We start from the raw sequence: 21,694 nt of genomic DNA, 5'->3' as shown, positions 1-21,694 counted from the left end.
ACTCCTTCTCTCTCTCTCTCTCTCTCTGTCTCTGTCTCTCGTACATCCCATCTCTGAACTGAAGGTCTTTTATCCAAATTGTTGTTTCATTCTGGAGACATGTTCATTCTACTCGTGAACTAATGACTTTGGCTACATTTTAAATACCATGCTATATCATGACTTTCAGGGACTTTTTCTTACATACCCTGGATATAAAGCTGTACTTCATTCTGATCCATTGGTTTGAAACTTGGGAAAATAGTGTGTTACAGGTGACCAGTCCATTTTGAAACCTCATTGGTAGCTATCCATACAATGGGTTGTAGAATTTACAGAGTCTATTGGAATATTTTTAACTAAATTCTCTATCATTTTGAGGATAGATTTTATATGGTCTTTGAGTCTAGGGCTGGGTAGAGGCTTACTGACTCTGTTCTTTTTAATTTTTTTCCCAGCAGTTTCTTTAGAAGTAACCTGATAAATCTTTCAGACATTGAGATTCAAACACTAGGAAGCAGGTAGGGAAGAAGCTTTCTTCTTGGTAGCTTTACTCCTTTGGCTACCTGTGTCTCATCTGGAATTTCTTTTTTTCACAGGTCTAGGGTTGCAGTTGCAAAGTACTGAGGTGCTCCTGGCAGGGCTATCGCTTGGAAAAATGCTTTAGGTTTTGATCCATAGCTTTTAGTTCTCATTTGATTTGAATGTATAGATGTTTTATTTGGATTAGTTGCACTGTTATTTTTCTTTTGATAGTCTACATTGTTACGGGCTTTCTGAAAGTTTTAAAAACTCATACTTGGTCTTTGTTTTCTTTAGGGTTGTATTCTCTGACTTGTGTTGGGTGCCATTTCTTTATATTTAAGAATTTAATTCTGGTTGTGATGTGCATTCCCCCTCCCCTATAAAGTTTTTCTTGTATGCTGGTATTGTTCTCTATTCTTTTATTTCAGATTTTGATATGTTCTCTTGACTTCTATGTTTCTTCTAGCCATAGATGAGAGGCATGCTTTCTGAGTTAATGGTTGAATGCATCTTGTATATCTGCCTTGTAGTGCTGTAGTGACCTCCTGGCATCTAAATTGTTATTTCTAGATGTTAATTTTGGGACAATCCAGTTTCAAAAAATATTGCTAGAAAGATGAAGACTTTCCCGAGATGTCTAGTTGTTCTCTCTAGTGCTTATTCTTGCCACAAGTTTCTGATCCTTTGTCCTTTTCTTCTGTTAGCCTCATTAGTAGTTTTCCTAGGAAGATGAATGCACATAGCATAGATCTTTGTTAGGGAACTATTGGGGAACAGTTCCTTTGATACCTGTTCTAAGACTTGTAAATAAGCAGGCTATAAATTTATTTGAGTTTATTAACCCTGTGGTCATCAATGTTAATGTTGGTTAATCCCTCAGTAAATGAATTGGTATATTAAACTTTTGTATTTAAGAACTAGTTGATAACATTAACACTAAAAGCTAGGAAGAAAACAAACTTTTCCCTAAAGTCAAAAGAATTCATTTCAGTTAAGAAAACTAAGTAGGAATGTTATCTAAGAGGTCACCTTCATGATCTGTAAACAAAAGCAAAAATAATCAGTTTAATTAATTAATGCATACATACTGGGGATTGAACTTAGGAGCACTTTACCACTGAACTATATCCCTAGCCCTTTTTATTTTTTTTATTTTGAGACAGGGTCTCACTAAGTTGTTTACGGCCTTGCTAAGTTTCTGAAGCCAGTCTCAAACTTGCAATCCTCCTCCTTCAGCCTCCCAAGTTGCTGGAATTATAAGCATGTGCTACTGAGCTTGACTAAATATAATTAATTTTTAACTTTTTTTTTTTTTTTTTTGAATGGTAAGCTAGCCATGGCAAAAGTTGACTTAATCATCTATAACTAATTAGAGGTAGGAAAGCTTTGGTCCAAAAATGGTATCTTTTCTTCAGAGAATCTTTTTTTTTTTTTTTTTTTTCCCCCTGTGGTGCTGGGGATTGAACCCAGGGCCTTGTGCATGTAAGGCAAACACTCTACCAACTGAGCTGTATCCCCAGCCCAGAGAATCTAAAATTTTAAGGAGAAACAGACATGAGTTGGGGCTCATTCTGTCATCTTTAGGTTCTTTCAGGTGCTTCAGTGTCCTTTTATTAAATTTCCTCTTTTGCTCAAGAGGCCTAAGTTGGTTGGTGTAACTGTCACCACTTGTTGTATAACTTTAAAAGTGATCTGTTTTAATAGTTGAAGAAGTGCTTCATCTCCTTATTTTTTTCTCCTTCATCCATTCATCGGTAGTAAATACGGTCTCTTTAAACCTGTTATTCCTAATTGTTTTCCTACCAGGTGCTCTGTACAGTCTTCTTTGCTGTTGTCATATGGCCCCAGGACCATGCATGCAGTGCTCCTGTCAGTCACACATAGTATAGTCCTTTAAGCTACATCTGAGGAAAGCATAGTAATTTAGTGGAAAACAAACCCCTGAATGGAGACATGATTTTGTTTTAGTTCCCATTGCTTAAGATCTAGGGCAATTGTCTTTTGGCTCTGGTTTTCTCTTCTGTACTATAAACAGATTAGATTAGATCTTTTGTTAAAAAAATACTGCGTTATATATTACATATAGTGGAAAGCAGTGCATAGTAACAATTGGGATTTTTAATTCCTCTTTTGCTTCACAGTTTCTAAGATTCTGCCAAAGATAACATTAATTCTCTTGGTAGCCATTATCTTTGAATTCTTACTAGGTTTCTGGATAATTTGACTTCAGTTAATGCTTATGCAAATAAGCTTTTGAATTGTTGAAAAACTTTTTTTTTTTTTTTTAAATTGTTAATCTGGGGGAGAGGGATGTAGCTCAGTGGTAGAGCACTTACCTAGCATGTACAAAACCCTGGGTTAGATTCCCTAACACTGTTGGGGGGGACCCAAATTATTAGTTTGGACCCATCTTTGTACTCTTCTGATATCTTGCAGTTTTACTCCTCATATAATACAATACATACATTTGTAAAGTGACAGAGCATTTTGGGGCCTGAAATCAGTCAGACTTGCTTTGAAATTCCTTGGCCTACAACTTTCAAGCAATTTGACCTGTGCAAATTATGTAATCTATTTAAGCCTTAATTTCCTTACCTATAGAGTATGGATAATAACTTCCATGTCTCTCTCACAGGTCTGTTGTAACTGTCCAGTGAAGCCATGTGAAAGTACCTTGTAAACATCACGTTCTGTTGGTCATTGGTCATTAAAACCATCTCCATAGATGCTGAATAGACTCCTTTGGTGGACATTATTTCATGACTGTAGTTTACTTAATGGTTTGGACAGCAGTGGATTAGATATTGTCCCCTACTTTAATGCTTTTTACTAGGTAATCTAGCCTATTACTATCCTAGCCTATTCTGGCCTATTACTAGCCCATTTCTGAACAGATGGCGGGCCTCTTTCCAGGAGTCCAAGGGTCCTTGGGGGCAGTGTCTTCACTGAATCGTGTTTGTTGTCACTTTCATATTCTTTTAAACCTTGTGTGATACAGGCAGCATTTAAATCAAAATTGGAATTCTCAAGTGACCTGCATTACTCACGATACACTTATTGACAGAATAACTAGTCAGAAGCCACTTCAGGAGTTCAGTTAATAAAACTCATGCCACTTGACATTTCTCACATAAGCTGCGAGGGTACTATTCAGTGATATAGATGTGAGGACATAAGTGGCAGTGGTAGCTCGAGCTGCCTGCTTTCCACTCATTTGAGTCAGAGCTTACTCACTGCTTCATCTTGGAGGCTCAGAGTTTTCTCATTTGACTAGAATGTGGTGTTTAAGCTGTCAGTGTGAAATGGTTTTGATTTTTCAGCAAGGCAGTTCTGAGTCTCTGATAGGTCCTTTTAGGGGATATAAATTGATTACTTCAGCCTTGTTTGGTTTTTTTTTTTTTTTTTTTTTTTTTACCGAACCAAACCATAAGCATATCTAATTAATGAGCTAAGTGTTTCTGTTTTAACCTTCAGGATGAGATGGGTAAGATGATGCTTTCCTGGATGCATTTGTTAAGTATGACTTAACAAACATTTAGAAGTCTGATCTGTAACTATCTTAAAGGTATTATTACTCAAATATAGAAAAAATTTACTTTAAGAACAAATTTTACCTATTTTGCTTACTCTTTCATTTGTTCTAACTAAGATTTGGAATCTTAATTTTGTTGTGGATTATGTATTGTCCCTTGATGAAGATGCCAGAGATTTAAATGCATCCAGGAAAGCATCATCTTACCCATTGTTAGTTAATTTGGACACAGAGTTTATGACTGAGACAAGGCACTTGGCCTTTTTACTGCTAAACTGAGAGACAGAGAGGGTTGGGTGGTAGGCAGATGTGGAGGAGGAGAGAAAAGGAAGAAGAATATCGATTATGGGTTTCATGAAACTTGCATAATAGTAAAAATATTGATCAGTACAACTAAAGTAATGTTGTCTTTTGGATTTCCTTTGGTGGGGTTAATGATGCTTTTATTCTTCATCTTTGTTGCAGGTGTGTTCATCCTAGAGGGGGTGTGATTCAGAGTGTTTCTTCATGGAAACACGGCTCTGGCACACAGTATGTTAGCACCCGGCAAAACCAGTCATGGACTACTGTGACCCCCCAGCAGACTTGGGCTTCACCAGCAGAAGTTGTTGATCTTACCTTGGATGAGGATAGCAGGCGTAAATACCTACTGTAATACAATGTCACTGTGTTTCCTCTGCACTGTTTCCTCCTACTTCCCACTTCCTCCTCTTCTTTGTGACACAGAAGTTCATTGTCATAGCTTCAGCTTCAGAAGCTGTTTGTGACATTTGTAGAATTGAAACTCATGGAAACCTCTCCACACCTTTTTTTTTTTTTTTTTTTTTTTTTAATTAAAAGAAGTCACTTAGGAAAATAACTTATCACAGAGAAAATAATTTCTTCTTTCCCTCAGTAGGAATATGAAAATGATGAATTTCATTAGATAACTTCATTTTACTTGGTGACTTTTAATCTTAGGAAAGTTGCCTTCCTTTTAGAATAATAGTTTAATTGCCAAGTAAAGTGTTTCAGTTTCTGAATCTTGTATTTATTTTTCTGTATAATGAAATTAATATCTAGACTTGACCACTATCTGCCCACTTCATTGTCACTCCCACCTTAGGGCATTCGCACACATATCACTCAGGTCCTTATTGGCACCTGATAGGGCATGTGTATTTTAAAATCTGTCCTTAAAAATAGAAGACAGAAGTATTACAAGTGTTTTGTTCTTTCAGCTTAAGTCTTCTGCCTTCTTTCCTGACTTTACTCCTGGTTGACTTCCTCACAATACAAATAATTGACATGCCCCTTTGTATTTCTAAATACTGTTAAGGTGACTTATTTAGTCTCCTTGCTGCAATAATTCATAATGTTCTAAAGAATGTCTCCTTTGGAGCAGAGGCATTCTGGATTGGTAACCATCAAGAGGTTTTCTGGGCATGTGGAGAGAGTATTGAGAGATCAGTGGGAGGTCTTTTTTCTTTAACTTTTCCCCCTGATTTATTAATATAATGGGAGAACTTAGAAAACTATTACCTAGGAAGACTATGAAAAACTGTGTGGCTTCTGAGTCTTCAGGCGCTTGCAAGTCTTAAGAGAAAAGTACCTTCTTTCAAAGCTGATCTCTCCATAAGGCATGTATGACAACTGTTTCAGTACCTACGCTGAACTGGACCTGATTTCATATTTGGGTTTTTTTTTTTTTCTCTACCTTCTAAAAAAATATATATCATAAGAAAAAACAAGACATAAGAAGTCAGTGCAAACCATATTAATGGCACTGTAAGTCTCACAGTATCAAAAAGTAATAATAGCAAAGGGTAGTTGAAACTTCAGGGAATTCAGGAAATGCCAGCATTGGAGTTTTGTGGCATTAATTACTACCTTTTTTCCTATAACATGTAGATACTAGTGAATTATTTTAAAAGCAATACCTAGAGTTAGAACACTATGTATTATGCACAGGGAGGTGTGAAGTAATATTGGCTCAGAAGACTTCACCTTTTGTTTTTCAGTGTTTTTGTTTGCTTCTTAAATTGTTTTTTGTTTCCATTGTTATGATATGAAGTTGCTATGCCCTTTGCTTTTTTCCCCAAATACCTTGGTAGCTCTTACTGATCATAAGACCACGAGATCTGCCGTTTTCAGTTTCCATTCAGTGAACACACATTTACCAAGTGCCTGCTCTGCATCAAGCACTGTGCAGGGTGGGTGCATGGAAGCCCTGAGATGAATGAAGGCACAGCTTGCATGTGCATGCATCAGAGCCTGCCTGGCTCTACCTGCCTGGCCTTTTCTTCCTTTTTTTAAATATAAAGACAACTTTATTCCTTTACCCTACTTCCTGTTACTTGAGTTCTTCTGTATGCCCCTTTTTCTACAGAAATGTACTTCAGCATGTGTTCTTTGATTTATCTATTAGCCTCTCATTTGATCTGGCCTCTGTTCTTCTCCAACTTTTGATTTTTTCCCAACCTACTTTTAATTGGTCAGGCCTTTAAGATCATGAACCTCCAATTCTAGCGCCTCATGTATCATTCTTTCACATGGCTGTAATCCTAGACAAAAACCAAAGACCCAGAGGCCAGAGCGAAACAGGACCTTCTGAAGATTCACTACTGGTGTATCCTTGGACCTTCACATCTTACTTTAGGATTAATTTATTGAATTTTACTGTTACACATTTTTTTTTTACTTGAATTAAAATACTAGACAAAGCAGAAATGTACAATTTCTGGTCTGTGTTTTCCAGGAAAATCATTGGGAAAAGAGTAGAGTGGAGTATATAACTTGAAGTTCTTGCAGCTTATTCCCACCCCCCCCCCAGTATCAGGTCACAGCCCCATTTTAAAGAATGTTTCTCATATTATCTATTTTAATGTTAATAGTATGTTTTGTCCAGTTATTTCCCATGACACATTTTCTTTAGCCCCTAATAGTCATCCTCTAAGAAGAATACTTACTGGTGTGCTTTGTGCACTGTGGATTGGGGAAGAAGTTGAACTGCAACCAAGCCCTTTTCTGACCTTTTGCTTTTACATTAGGTTGCAGTTTTTTTTCTCACTTGTTCTGTTTCCAGCTTCTTCATTACCTCTCCTGATGTACCAGAGCAGAGATTTAAGCATTAAGATGCAAAAAGGGAAAGGGAAGGGATGTTAGAGGCAGTGAGCTTTTTCCCCTACCTATTAGGTTGGGACTTTTCCACCTAACAACTAGAGGATGTTTCAGCTCTTCATTCATTGCTATTTCTAGAAGAGTGGAGATGTGGTTTCAGGCAAGGTATTAGTGATAAAATTCTTTGATACCCAACTCACGTTACATTTGAAATTTCTTTTAAAGGAATCGTTTTCTTAACCAAACTTTTGCATTTGGTGATGTAAGTAGTTCTTTGTTCAAAGTAATATCTCTGTTACAGTCGTACAGCTGGGTCATAGATTGGCTGATCCCACCAACTTGGTTAAATTCTCTGCCCCTCCAATTTGAAAAAATAGACCAGCAATCTAGCTATTGCATCATCATGACTGCCCTGTAATTTTAAATTGCTGCTTACCAGTAATTGTCTTTTCATTTTGATGGTGGGGCCAGACTGAGTGGACTTCAGTATTTACAGTTGAGCATCCCATAAACTGTTTTTGTTGTTACCAGTTGCGAACACAAACCATATGATTTGATAATTTAGCCATTTGTTCATCTTTACTTTTACAGATTAACACCATATATAACTTAAAATAATTGTGTTGCCTGCTTTTTTTATACCACGTACAAGGTTTTTGAAAAAGCTTGGGACACAGTTTTGTCTTTTAATCTTTTTGTTTTCATAAAGGCAAAGAACAGAGCCCCTAATCCCTGTTCTCCAGTATGTGTATATATAAAAATGATTGCACCCTAACCAAACTTCCTCATATTGTGCACTGTTTGTTTAAAATAATCACGTATTTTAGTCCAATGCTGTTGTAATTTTTCATTTTATTTAAAACACTACTTCTTATTATTTTAACAAATTTTAAAGGGTAGTGATCTTAAAAAAAAATCACTGGATAACTAGGAAATATTTTTGTTGTTGTTTTGTTTTAAAAAGAGTACAAGGTCATCGAACCTTTTACTCCCCTTACAGTGAACTCGAAATGTCAGCCATTGTATGGCTAGGAACCAATGCACTTGGCGATTAACAGATCTGCTGTTGCTGGGGTGTGAGCGTGGACTTGATGCAGTGACGACAAATCATTGCGTAGAAGTAATGTTTTCAAATGTGCAACTCTAGTTTTTAAAATGAAATTTGGTTCGTTACATTCATTATTTAGTTTTTGTTTCCATTTAGTATTTAATGGTCTTTGGAGAAAAAATAATAAAACAGAGTGTTATATATATATTTTTTGGTGCAAGATAAGATTTTCTGTTTTTTGAAATAAGTCTGTAGCATAAAGGTTAAACTATTTTAAGACAAAATAAAATAGAGTGTATTTAAACAATGATATTTTCTGAGGATTTTTTTTTTTTCTCTTTGCTTCAGTTAATTACATGGTTCCTGGAGCAGCTCCCAAGTTACCTTTCGGATGTGAAAGTGGATGTTTTGTTAATAGATCATAATAAGATGCCTGATTTTTTTTCCAAAAGAGATCTGTATACTACTACCAAGATATTTTGCCAGGTATCCTGTTATCTGTCAGATCTAGAAAAAATAGCTTTAGAGCTGCTTTCCTATAGACTTTACTTCCCCTCCAGCTAGGACCAGGTTTTAGAAAGGGCTGAAAGCTTTGCAGTGCTGGGGCAACTGTGCTCCTGGGAACCAAAGTCACCTGCTGATCACTTTCCAGAGACCGGCACATCTGGATAAGATGCATTGACTTCCTACACTTGACATACCGTGTAGACTGTTTCAGAAATAACTATGAACTTTCCCCCTAGTTTGGCCCAACTTTCAAATTTTTTGTTTATCAAAATGATAGGGGCTATCATATTAACATCTCATGATTCTATGCTACACATTCAGAGGAGTAGAGATGTGGTTTCAGGCAAGGTATAAATGATAAATTCTGTGATATATAATTCCTATGACATTGGAAATTTCTTTTAAAGGGGTTTTAACTTCACATGAGGGAGAATTAGGAGGCAAGGAGAATGAAACCTATCTTTATTAAATCACCCAACTCCTGAATCTTTTATTTACCTCAGGAATTTTTAGTTCTGGCTGCACTGAAAGAGATTGTTAACAATTAGATTTTAACAACTGTTAAAAGTAGGAAATGTTTTCAGTTGTTTTTTTTAATGCTTCTTTTATACTTCATTGTATTTGAGATCTAGGCATGTTAGTGCCTATGGGAAACTCTTCTTTGACTCTAGAATAAAATTATTTATCTGGGACCTTACTTTTTAATTGTTTCATCCTTGAAAACTGCCTTTGAAGGACAGATTTAAGTAAGTAAAGTCTGTGGATAGTTGTTTTTTTTTTTTTTTTTTTTTTTTTTTTTGTGGTGCTGGGATTTAACCCAGGGCCTTGTGCATGTAAGGCAAGCACTCTACCAACTGAGCTATATCCACAGCCCTCTCTGGGTAGTTCTTGATCTCACTTGGACTTCTCCCTTCTATTCTGTTGGCTCTGGGCTTTTTCTTCCCTCAGTGTTTTTCACAGTAGATGCCAGCTATTTATAACTTTAGTCTAAACAGAAGAAAATTACAAATAAAACTCTTACCAAATACATACGTATTTCTTCAGCTTCATTTTTGCAACCAGAGTAAGGTGAATTTCTTCTAGATTTTATTTCAACTTTGTTATTTCTCTGTGAAGGAATATTCCTTGACTTTATTGGTAGGTTTGATTTTCTTTACTTTCCTGACTCCATCTTTGAAAGCAGTGATGCACAGAAATAGAGAAGTTCCCCAGCTATAGTGGAACTTTGGGAAAATCTGGAGCAAAAGAAGGCAGTAGAAGGTAGCAGATAGAGCAATGAGCTCATAAAAAGATGCAGATGATTGTCATGAGTGTCACAGAGTCTGGAAAGAGCTTTTACTTGCCCAGGATGTAATACGATGCTATCTTGTTTGCTCACTCCAATACTGCTTATATATAGCTCTACAGGTGAAATGCCCTCTAGGTGGAAGTGGCTGTAGGCAGGGATCCCTTTGTGTGCTAAGGCTTCACTGTTTCTTTCTGCCAAACCTTGAAGTCCCATTTGGTAGGGTGGATATATAAAGGATGGGAATGAAAGTGAGCAAAGTCAAACCTCAGTAAGGAGGGGTGGCAGCAGTGACAGGTGTGATCTGCTCCTGGCCTACTGGTTGGGACTATCCCTTGGTTGTAAATTGAACTTGTCTACTTTCTTACTCTCTGGTGAAAGAAGCTATTTGATACCAGTTTTATCCTTTGTGCTTTGATGAAGGGGTGTCAGATCTGTTCCTTTCTGTGACTGTTTCATCCTGGGAGTGGGAAGGTGAGGTATTGAGTTCTAATTCATTTGGCTGATTCCTAAAGCAAAACTGACTTTTGGGTGAAAGGGGATCAGACCAGAGGGTGGATGAGCTATAATAGGCCTTGATCCAGGAAATAGGAGACCCCAGAAAGGCTATGTGTCTGCTATAATGGATTTAGCAGACACATGTAAAATTGAGACTCTTAGATTTCTAGACTGAAAATTCAGGCTGTGTAATTTTAGGGGATAATTCATTGTTCTACAGAGCCATTACGTTTTCAGGCTAGAACTCAAGAGAGCGACTCACTCCAAAAAGCTGTTCAAAGGGCTTCAGTTTGCTCCTCTTGCTTAAGCTTTTGGAGGGCACTGAATGACTAACACCCACACAACTTTGAATTTCTGTGAAGTTTTTATTTTCAAAGTTTTAAAAAACTGTTTCAAAATTTCTACGTGGGATAAAAAATGGTATAGATTATTACCCTGATTTTACAGATGGGAAAACTGAAAACTTAACAGTAACAACGTACCCCTTGAGCAGATTTTTTTTTTTTTTTTTTTTTTTTTTTTAGTATAGTTCAAGGGAGGACTTAAGAAAAACAAAATCTCACTTCTCTACCTGGTTTTTCATCATTCTTTTAGCTGATTTTGCTGTCTTCTGGTCTGAGAAGAAGTCTTCCTAAGTAGGTAATGCTTGATTAGTTCTCTTTTTTCTTGGACAAGTGGTCACAATTTTAAACATCATAGATCAGAACTACACATCTGAGTGTTTGTTCCAGCTCTCTCTCTGGAATAGCCATGGAAACTTTTCATAGACAGATTCCCTATCTCATAGTTTATGGAATAGGAAAATACAGACAACCAATAAACAGGAAAAGATGTTCAGGCTCATGATTAATTATGGAAATACAAACTTATATTTCACATAGGTAGGACTACAATTTAAATCCAATAGAAGTCAGAATAATGGCAACTTGCTTGTCTGTCGATGGCAGCATACGTAACTTTTTTCAGCAATTAAGAAAATTGAAATTGTCTAGTCAAGCTTATTAATAGTGTAGCCCCATAACCTAGCATTTCTACTTTTTGGCATAATAACCATTGGGCATTGTGGTTGTAGCCTATATAGGGAAGTCGTGATCAATTCATTATCTACAAATCCACTTTCGCTTAGGGAAATAAAATAGTAGGAAATAATTGTGAACAGTATTATTATATGAAACTTTCGTTATATACTGATATATATCTGTACAAAAAGATTGCACGCGCATAGCACACTGAGAGGTAAAATATACTGTGGGTTGCAGTAAAAAAAAAAAAAAAAAGAAAGCCATGGTTTTAGGGACACAGTGTGCTCAAAATGCTTGATGTCAGTTTTTGCATTTTTTGGCAAATTCATTGTGGGTCCATTAAGAGGATACATAAAGTATTTATACAGTGTTAAGCCATTGTGGAAATTAATGAAATAGAACAATATTTATACACATGTATCAGTTCTACCAACATGGATTAATCTCAGCAATGTAGACTGGAGAAAAAGAAATTGTAGAATATGTACTATATGATACCATTTGTACAAAATCTCAGAAGACAAAATAATACTATATATTGATATAGGATACATACATCATAAGAATATAATGAAATACACAAGAAGAATAAACAATAAGGTTTGTGTTCCCCTTTGGGAGGGGGAGATGGAAGGGACACAGGGACTTCAACTTTATTAGTAAAATTTCTTAAATTGGAAAATGAAAACATAAGATATATGTTATTATTTGTACTTTTTCTATATCAATTATTTTATCATAAAAATCAAGTTTTTCCTGTCTTAAACAGAATAAAAACCATTTTATGACATTCCCAGTTCGCTAGTAGAAATAAATAAAATCTGAAACTGATTCCTTTTAGATGCCTAGAACTTTGTAGATGTCACTCAAAACTTGAACAACAACAAAAGTAAATTTGACAAATTGGACTTTATTAATATTAAAAGCTTTTATGTTCTAAAAGACACCATTAAGAAATTCAAAAGATAACTTATAGAATGGAGGAAATATGTGCAAACCTTAAATCTGATGAGACTTTTTTAAGGGATGGGGATAGCTCTGTTGATAGAGGGCTTGCCTTGCAAGTACAAGGCCCTGGGTTTAATCCCCAGCACCACACACACAAAAAAGACTTTATATATTAATATACTAAGAACTTAAATATTAAGAACTTCTTAATATATTAAGAACTCTTACGAATCAGTAAAAAGAAAGCTTAATTTAAAAATGGACCAAGGATCTGAATGAAAATTTCTTTGAGAAAAATATATACTGGTTAATAAACCCAGGAAGGGATGTTCAACATGGAAACATGTCACCAGAGAGATGCCACCGTGTACTCAGTAGGATGTCTAAGAGTAAAAAGTCAGAACAGCAAGCATTGTGGAAGTAGAGAAACTGGAACCATTGTACACTGCGAGTGGGAATAGAGTTGTACAGCCACTTTGGAAAACATTTTTGGCTCATGGTTAAGCAATATTATTTGGTCATACATAATACTAATTACATGAATGGTCCTTGAAATTACATTAAAGAAACCAGTTATGAAAGACCACATATTCTTCCATTTTGGGAACTGATTAGAACAGACAAATCAATAGAAACAAAGTAGATTAGTTACCAGATGCTGGGGGAAGGTAAAATGGAGTGACTGCTAATAGGGGGTTTCCTTTGGGGGTGATAAAAATATTCTGTATGTAGTAGTGATGGTCACGCCCCTCTGAGTAACTAGAAATCATTGAATTGCACATCCTGAAAAGACAAAAAATTTTTTAACAGCAATTTAAAGTTTATTCCAGCTATAATGCAGTTTTTTCTGACTTTAAGGTAGCATCACATGGCATATTTCTGAGTCCATTCCTGAGATAGTCTTATACAGATAAGTCTTGTACTTATCTGTATTTTATAGATCTATGCAGTCTCCAGCACTAAAGGGTCATCTGGGTTTGGATCACATAGCAGTGAACAAATGGATAAAAGAACTTTAGAAATAGTTAAAGCAGGAGACCATGGTGATCTTAGAATATGGAGACAAATGCCTCCATTACTGTTGATATTTGGATGATAAATTCTTGTTGTAAATGCAACCTTAGATGGTTTGAAGGGATAGACTGTAGGAAAATTAATTGTCAAAAATGCACCACCTTGACAGCCCATAGGCTGTCATTAAGTCCCATAATTGTGGCTTGCCAATGACGCATATTATTCCTAACTGGATCTGCAGAACATTGTGCTGGAGGGTCACAGACCAAATCACTAAGTTCCTCATTAACCATTTCAGTGTCATAGTCTGTGCTTTTCGTCTGGCTTCTCTCTATCTCCGTGTATACTCAAAAGTTCAGCCAAAACTCTTGATTATCCAGAGAAGGATTGTCTCATTGTCTCACACCAGCTGTGCCAGACACAATCACTAATCGTAGGTTGGACTGGGAGGGTAAGGGATGGAGGCCGGTCATGGGCTGAAGGGGTGGGAGAAATGAGTGGGGGAAACTCTTAGACTCTGAGAAGCATTGAGAACCGGAGGAAAGGATGAATTTTATAGTATGTGAATTAAAAGATACCAACAACCTTTTCAATTCAAGTTACTATGCTTTAAACTATTAATATTTTGGCATAAGTGCCACACACTTTTCTAAATATAGAAATAGTGGGGACAGGGGCTGGGATTCTAGTTCAGTGGTAGAGCACTTACCCAGCATGTGTGAGACACTGAGTTCAATCTTCAGCATCACATAAAAAAAATGAATAAATAAATAAAGGTATTTAAAAAATAGTGGGGACAAAGGTAGTAGGAAGGTACATCCTAGTTACATGAGACTAAGAAGACTAAGATGGCTGTAATTGAAGGTGTGACCAGCTTCCTCACTGGTTACAGACTGGTGGAGACCTCCCTCTGTGAAAGAGATGTAGCTTGCTGGGGTTTCTGTGCCATCTGTATTTGTCAACCGACATTGAAGATTATTCAGGGAAAAACCTAACGTCTATTCCCTCCTGAACTATGAGTGCTGACCATATTGCAGCAAAGGCTTGGAGCAGGCTTTCTGTGGGAGGTGGGTCGATGAGTACAGGTGTGTCTACCTCAGGGACAACCTATGAGCTCCTGAAACCTGCCTCTGGCTCAGACCCTGGCTTTTCCCAGAAAGTTTTGTGGCCATTCTGAGAGGGCCCATTATGATTTAGGTTATGAAGTATTCCCCAAACAGTCATGTGTTGAAGGCTTGGTTCCCAATGCAGCAATGTTCAGAGGTGGGAATTTTGGGAAGTGATTGGATTTTTAGGACTCTGACCTTATCAGTGTATAATCCACAAAGGGATTCATATTTAATAGCATTTTGGGGAGGTGGTAGAAGCTGAGGATCAGGGCCTTGCTGGGGAAGTAGGTCATTGGCAGTGTGCCCTAGAAGGGTTTATCTTCTCTTTGACCCCTTCCTTGTTCTCCCTCATCTTCCTGGCTGCCAAGATGTGAGCAACCAGTGTTCCACCATGCCTTCTTCACCATGATACTTTGCCTCACCACAGCCAGGAGACGATGGACCCAAACCTTTGAAGCTGTGAACTGAAAATAAATCTTTCCTCCTCTTAGTTAACTTTCTCAGGTATTTGTCACAGCAATAAAAAGCTAACACAGGGGCTGGGATTGTGGCTCAGAGGTAGAACGCTCACCTACCACGCATGGGACACTGGGTTCGATTCTCACCACATAACAATAAAATGAAGATGTTGTGTCCACATATAACTAAAAAATAAATATTTGGGCTGGGGATGTGGCTCAAGCGGTAGCGCACTCACCTGGCATGCGTACGGCCCGGATTCGATCCTCAGCACCACATACAAAGATGTTGTGTCCGCCGAAAACTAAAAAATAAATATTAAAATTCTCTCTCTCTCTCTTTAAAAAAAATAAATAAATATTAAAAAAAAAGAAAAAAGCTAACACAGGATCATAGGTAACAGCTGACATTCTGCCAGAATGGCTGTAACTGCATCCATTGGGTGTTAGGTTGGGTTGGAGATAATCTCTTTCTATACTTGACCCTTCCCACTCGAAGATTCTGCTGTGGCGTTTTCCCATTCTTTCACTTGGTTGTAAGCTCTGGAAAGTCACTGTTACTGAGGAGAGTTTGTGGTACCTGTCAGTGGTACTGAGGCAGAAAATAGGATGTTGACTTTAGGCAGTGTTGGGTACTTGACTTTCACCTCTGTGGTGGTCTTCCATGATCTCCTTTAAGTCTTGGCTAAATTCTGCTGATGCTCTTTGGGTACTTGCCAGAGTAAATTTGTTTGTTGTTACATTAAAAATGTATAGTGTTAAAAATGCAAACTGATGAGATGTGCAAAATCTTTGGGTTTTTTTTTTGGAGGGGGGGGTTGGTGATGCTGCAAATTGAACTCAGGGTGCAACCCCAGGTTGATTCTTTTAGCATTCTTTCAGGCACCAACCAGTTAGAACTAACACTGGAGAGATGGCAGCCACATACTCATGGGACCCAGTGTGTGGCAGATATGATATCAACCCTATCACTGCTAGACAGTGACCAGTGGAGTGGGGAAGACACTTCAGCAGCTTAGGGCAGGGGCTGTTTGTTAATCAGAATCAAAGGGCATCACTAGTATGATAGAACCCACACTGGTGCATTCACTTAACCTCTTTGTGCTTCAGATTTCCTGCTAAAAATGGGAGTAATAGTATCCTACTCCTTAGATTGTCGTAAAGAGTACATAAATGGTAGGGCACTGTGGCACATGCCTGTAATTCCAGCAACTTAGGAGACTGAGGCAGGAGGATCACAAGCTTGAGGCCAGCCTCATTAACTTAGTGAGACCCTGTCTCAAACTAAAAAGGACCAGGGATATAGCTCAATGGTAAAGCATCCCGGGACTTAATCCCCAGACTGAGAGCGGGTGTGAATGAGTAGAGGCCAGGTCCATGTCATGGGTCTTTCAGCCTTGCACCAAAGCTTATTTGGCTAGCTCAACTGAGAAGTATACACCACATAAAATTTGTCTGTTGGCCTGCTGATAATTTCATAGCAACTACATGATGGTATTACATGTGTTCTTGGAAATATGAGTGAAATATTTTATTAAAGGAAATAGTAAGCCAGATTTTGGGATTGTGATAACTTGCATGGAGTAGTGAAAAGTCCCAAGAATAGGGGCTACCTTCTTTACTGATAAGCTGAGACCTACAAGACCTCATCTTCATCTGTGCAGGGGGCCTATTTGTAGGCCTCCCAGCATCCCTAGACTTTGAGGAGATTGAATAAGGTAATAGGATAGCATAAGATAATTGACAGCATTACAGCATTTTTAGAAATTGCAAACTCATGACTACAGAAACAAGCCTTGTAACAGAAATAATGCATTGGGCCAGATAGAAGAAGAGAGTGGCAAACTCTAGAGAGAGCATTTGTTTGGCCAAAGGGGAAAACTTCAACTCTTGTTGGGAGCCAGTATAGTTCAATGTTGCCAGATCTATGACTTTTTCCAAAGAAAAACAAAGTCTGGATTTTCAAAATGTAAATGTGAAATTTCTGACTCATAAATGTGTGTATTTATTTGGCCACGGTCAGGCCTGTGGATGGACAGCTTGATAGATTCATTGGTTGGAAGAAGTCAAAATAGGGTGGATCCATCACTGACTTGCCACCTCCCCAACTTCCTATCCTCAAGCCCTCCTGGTATGGGGTCAAAAACGAGTCTGGAGTGCCTGCAGTTCCAACCTTCATTTTTTGTAGGCTTCTAAAGTTTTGAGCTATAGATGAGCCACTCCAGCAAGGGACAGAGTGTACTCAATAAGAGCTATGGCATCTTATGTCCTTGATCTGATGTATTTCCTGAATACAGCTTTGGCTTTTTAAAGAAACATCCAAAGAGAATGGAGGCCAACTGTGTCATAAATCTTGCCAGCCACATAACCTGAATAAATCCTATTTGGCCCAACTCGGGAACTGTATGGGCCAAATAAAACGTATGAAGGCCTCATTTAGCCTGTGGGCTACTTGTTTGCTATCTCTGTACTGTACAAATTTCACTGGTTCCTCCAACACTTAATTGTTTGCTGTTCTAGGTATTGGGCCAGACCCTTGGGTCAGTCCTCATTCCTCATGTAACTGGCCTTGTGCAATAAACCATTGTCATAAAACCTGACAAATGCTAAGTTTAGAGCTTGATGCATGATGCAATGGGAACAAAAAGAAGTCTCCCCAAGTCAGTTGGTGGGATGGGGTGAACGAACGATGGAAAAGCTCTTGCAGAAGGCTGAGATTTCTTCAGCTAAGTTGGTAGGAACTATGGTTTCTGGCAAAATAGAGGGTCTAGGGTGTGGGCAGGTGTCATTCAGGTACAGAGCTCAGGCAAGGCATGGAGGTGAGAGCATAGAATTGAAGAACTTCTAGTTGAGAGAAAGGTGAGTAGTAGGGAATAAGCTGGAGATCTAAGAGGCTTGTGGTGAAGGGCCTTGGATGCATTTTGAACACCCCACGGGTACACTGGCTGTGGAGACTTTATTACCCTGAAAAAGCCTAAATTTAGAGATAGGAATTGGACTTCAAAATACATGACTACAATAACCAAGCACTTAGGAAATGATGGAGAGTACTAAGGTATTGTATGGAGGAAGGAATAAGAGCAGTGCTTCCTGACCCCAAAGTGAATGAGAAGACAGTTAGTATTTAAATGTGGAAGATTTTATTAGGAAGCTTCTACAGGAATCAAACATAAATGATAAAGTGGAATCAAAGCAGTGAGGGGGAATGGAGCGAAGAGCAGAATGAAGAAATATTTGAGAGTTTGAATCTACAGGACTTATGATGCACAGGCTGGAGAGATGCAGAGCATGTGGGTGAAGAAGAAGTCTGCCAGTGTTGCATCCACCATGTAGGAAATAAAAGGGATCAGGTTTGGAGAGCCTTGCAGATGCTTACGAGTGTCCCATTTAGAGCCCTATTGCCTTTTGTACCTTCTACTTTAGGAAGACATTGAGTGCCCTTTTTTTGGAGGGGGGGTGGTGTGTATGCTGGGAATTGAACCCAGAAGTACTTTACCACTGGGCACATCTCAAACCTTTTTCTTTTTTTAAATTTTGAAACGGTGTCTTGCTGAGTTGCTGAGGTTGGCTTTGAACTTGCTGTCTCTGGCCTCAGCCTTCCGAGCCACTGGGATTATAGGTGTGCACCAGTGATTGCCCTTTGTCTTTGGAGCAAGTACATACCTTATTTAGAAGTACTGCTCTGACCCATTCACTGGGTGACTTGGAGCAAGGGTTACAGCAAATCCAGGCTACCAGCTACTTGGACCACATGACCCAGCAAATTCACTGGTGCTGTAGATATTTGTGTGAGACAATGTAAGAAGGTTTAGAGGAGAAATGATTGGGTTATATGAGTCTTAACCCTGTTAGTGAATTAATCTCCTAATGGGATTAACTGAATGGTAAGTGTAGGGTGTGGCTGAGGGAGGTGGGCATGTGGTGGGTGTGGTCTTGGAGTATGTATTTGTACCTGGTTAGTGTAGTTTCTCTGTTGCCTGATCTTGTGAGCAGCCTTCCTTCACTAAACTCTTCCACCGTGATGTTCTACCTCACTTCAATCCCCCAAGGAATGGAACTGGCCTTCTATGGACTGAGGTGTCTGAAACCGTGAGCCCCTAAATAAACTTTTCCTCCCTCAAAATTGTTCTCATTGGACTGGGGTTGTCACTCAGTGGTAGAGTGCTTGCCTTGCATGTGTGAGGCAGTGGGTTCAATCCTCAGCACTACATTAAATAAATAAATAAATAAAGGTATTGTGTTCATCTACAACTTAAAAAAATTTTTTTTTTAAATTGTTTTGGTTGGGTCTTTCAGTCACAGCAGTGAAAAAGCTGACTAAAGCAGTGGACAATGATGCAGAGTGGAGTCTGGACACCTAAGGACTTTGGAGCAAGGCTATGCCTGAAAAGCAGCTCCCAGTATGCTTTTTGGTCCCTGATAGATACAGAGCATCTGACCATGGGACATTAGTTGACCAAAGCATCAGAGTTGTTCATTGTGGTTATATACCACTCAGATCATAAATTCAGACTGACCTAACACCAATCCTTCTAAGATGGAAGAGGAACATCTAGGGTTGGGCCTGAGCGGGTTCAGAAGGCACAAGTAAACTGCATGAACAGATTTCATTGCACATGCTTCTTCCTTGGCTACCAGGCCCTTACCCTGTTGAACTGAAGACTTGCCTTCAGATCATGCCAAGGATTTTGTTTTCTTGTGATCAGCTGATGGAAAAATAACAACCCTGGACCTGGTTTATGGTGTTGATATTGGCCAAAAATGGACTATTGTTTTTTATTTCAGCCCAATTAAAGTAGCCCTAAAGACAGTGGTTAGGGGAACCCCTCCCTGTGGGTGTAGTTCAAAACCTGCTCAGGTATACCTATTCAACTCAGTGTAGAGGGAAAAGTAGCCAGGGGCACAAAAAGAAGTCTCTCTAAGCTAGCTGGTAGGATGGGGTGAATAAAAGATACACAAGCTCTTGAAGAAGGCTTCTGTAAAGGTACAAAAGGAGTCTTGGGCAGTAAGTGGTCATGGTCCTGAAAGACAAGAGGATGAGAAGAAGGGCTATGAGGTACAGGGAAGAGGCATGTGGATTATCCTATGGGTATAGGCACACATGCCTATCAGAGAACATTTACTGTAGAAGAAGTGCCAGGTAACCAGGTAGACATGTGACTCACCCTGTGGCAGTCAGCCTTGTCCTCAGACTTAAGCCTTGAACCTATGAATGCGGTAGCCATGGTGATAAGGATGGAGGTTAGGCATGGGCCCAGGGATCAAACTACTGCCATTGCTGATGGGTCTGTCATCACAGACAGGCCCTGAGCCCTCCACCAACCAGCCACTGAAGGCATATTGATTACATTAGGCCCTTTCCACCTTGGAAAAGGCAGCTAAAAACATTTCCTAGGGTTGAGAACTACTCTGGTTTTAATCTAAGATTTTCTTGGATGTTTTGATTTGTCCACGTACTATGTCTCCACCATCTTAGATCAGGAGGCCCATTTTATGGCAAAAGAGGTAAATCAATGGGCACATGACCATGGAAGCCAATGGTCTGGTGTATGTCAAGTTGGTGGAAGTAGTGGACCTACCACAATGAGAGGAGAGCTTATGGACAACAACTAAGGTATGCACTCGAGGATAAGACTGGGGTTGGCTACTGTCATCCAGAATACAGCTGATACATAGTTCTAGGTCCCCAATTGTCTGAATATACAGGTTCAGGAAGCAAGTAATGAATGTACAACTGGTCCCTCTTATTATTATTCTGTGATCCACTTGCACCAAGTTGAAAAAAAATGCCTGGAACTCAGGGAATTTGCCCAAAAATTATGCCTGAAATTCAGGGGAATGTCTTTTGGGGGCTTCTGTGACTAGTGACAGCAGAGAATAGATCCTTGCAGCAACCATGGTGTGATCGGGCAAGACAGAGGAGGGCTCAGACCTCTCAGGGATGTAGGTCTGGGTCAACAACCCAGTAAAACAACCTGGATCAGCTGAAGTGCTGGCTGACATTGAGGAAATTGAGTATGAGAGATGGTAAAGGAAGATACTGAACAGCAGTTTCAGCTTCTGGACCTGCTACAGCAGTTAGTGGGTTATAGCTTGTCCACTGTCTTTCTTGTACAGAGCATTTTTACTAGATGTCTGTACCACATTGAAGACAGTGACAGGATGGACTTCCTGTGGGTCATGAGTGAACTGTCTGGGTTGTCTGCATTGCATCCCCTTCGTCAGCTCCAGGTTCCAGCTGCACTACTGTGTGAGCAGACACAAGGCTGGCAGCACTCCAATCCAAGCACATGGAGTATCCATCCAATTTCTATTCAGGGCCTTCTCCAAAGCCACAGGAGTCTGTTTGTCTTTTGTGGTTCAAGCCCAGAAGTTAGGGGAGTTAATGGCCCTGGGACAACCCTCAACAATGGAAGATGGGATGGGAGCCAGATGATAAGTGTCCCAGCCTCACATGCCCCAATGATGGGATGAATGTCCCAGTCCTCTCTTGGTTGGACAGTTCTGAGAGGCATTCTGTATGCTGCTTGGAAGATCCCAGTGGAATTGAGCCCTCAGTGTGTAGTGTGGAGACCTCAGTGATGGGCCTTATATTGGCTTTTCCTCCTTCACTTTCATACTCTCCTCAGTTCCTCACTTTTACTTCCCAAGGCCATCCCCAATTAAACCA

General features: G+C 39.0%; 1 protein-coding gene and 1 pseudogene across 4 annotated transcripts in view; one reads left to right on the top strand and one right to left on the bottom strand.

Moving 5' to 3' along the window:
- Positions 1 to 8,490, top strand: part of Ark2n (arkadia (RNF111) N-terminal like PKA signaling regulator 2N) — a 90,245-nt gene extending 81,755 nt beyond the window's left edge. For all 4 annotated transcript variants that reach the window (XM_076836785.2, XM_076836784.2, XM_076836786.2 and 1 more), the window contains one exon: positions 4,502 to 8,490. In XM_076836785.2, the coding sequence (XP_076692900.1) occupies positions 4,502 to 4,691 (190 nt within the window). In that variant the 3' untranslated portion in view covers positions 4,692 to 8,490. The remainder of the gene's footprint in view (positions 1 to 4,501) is intronic.
- Positions 8,491 to 13,307: 4,817 nt separating this feature from the next.
- Positions 13,308 to 13,690, bottom strand: LOC143382791 (ubiquitin-conjugating enzyme E2 D3-like; annotated as a pseudogene).
- Between the last annotated feature and the right edge of the window lie 8,004 nt (positions 13,691 to 21,694).

This window comes from Callospermophilus lateralis, chromosome 17 (assembly GCF_048772815.1).
Source record: "Callospermophilus lateralis isolate mCalLat2 chromosome 17, mCalLat2.hap1, whole genome shotgun sequence".
Classification (NCBI taxonomy): domain Eukaryota; kingdom Metazoa; phylum Chordata; class Mammalia; order Rodentia; family Sciuridae; genus Callospermophilus; species Callospermophilus lateralis.
This window is presented reverse-complemented; position numbering and strand designations above follow the sequence as displayed.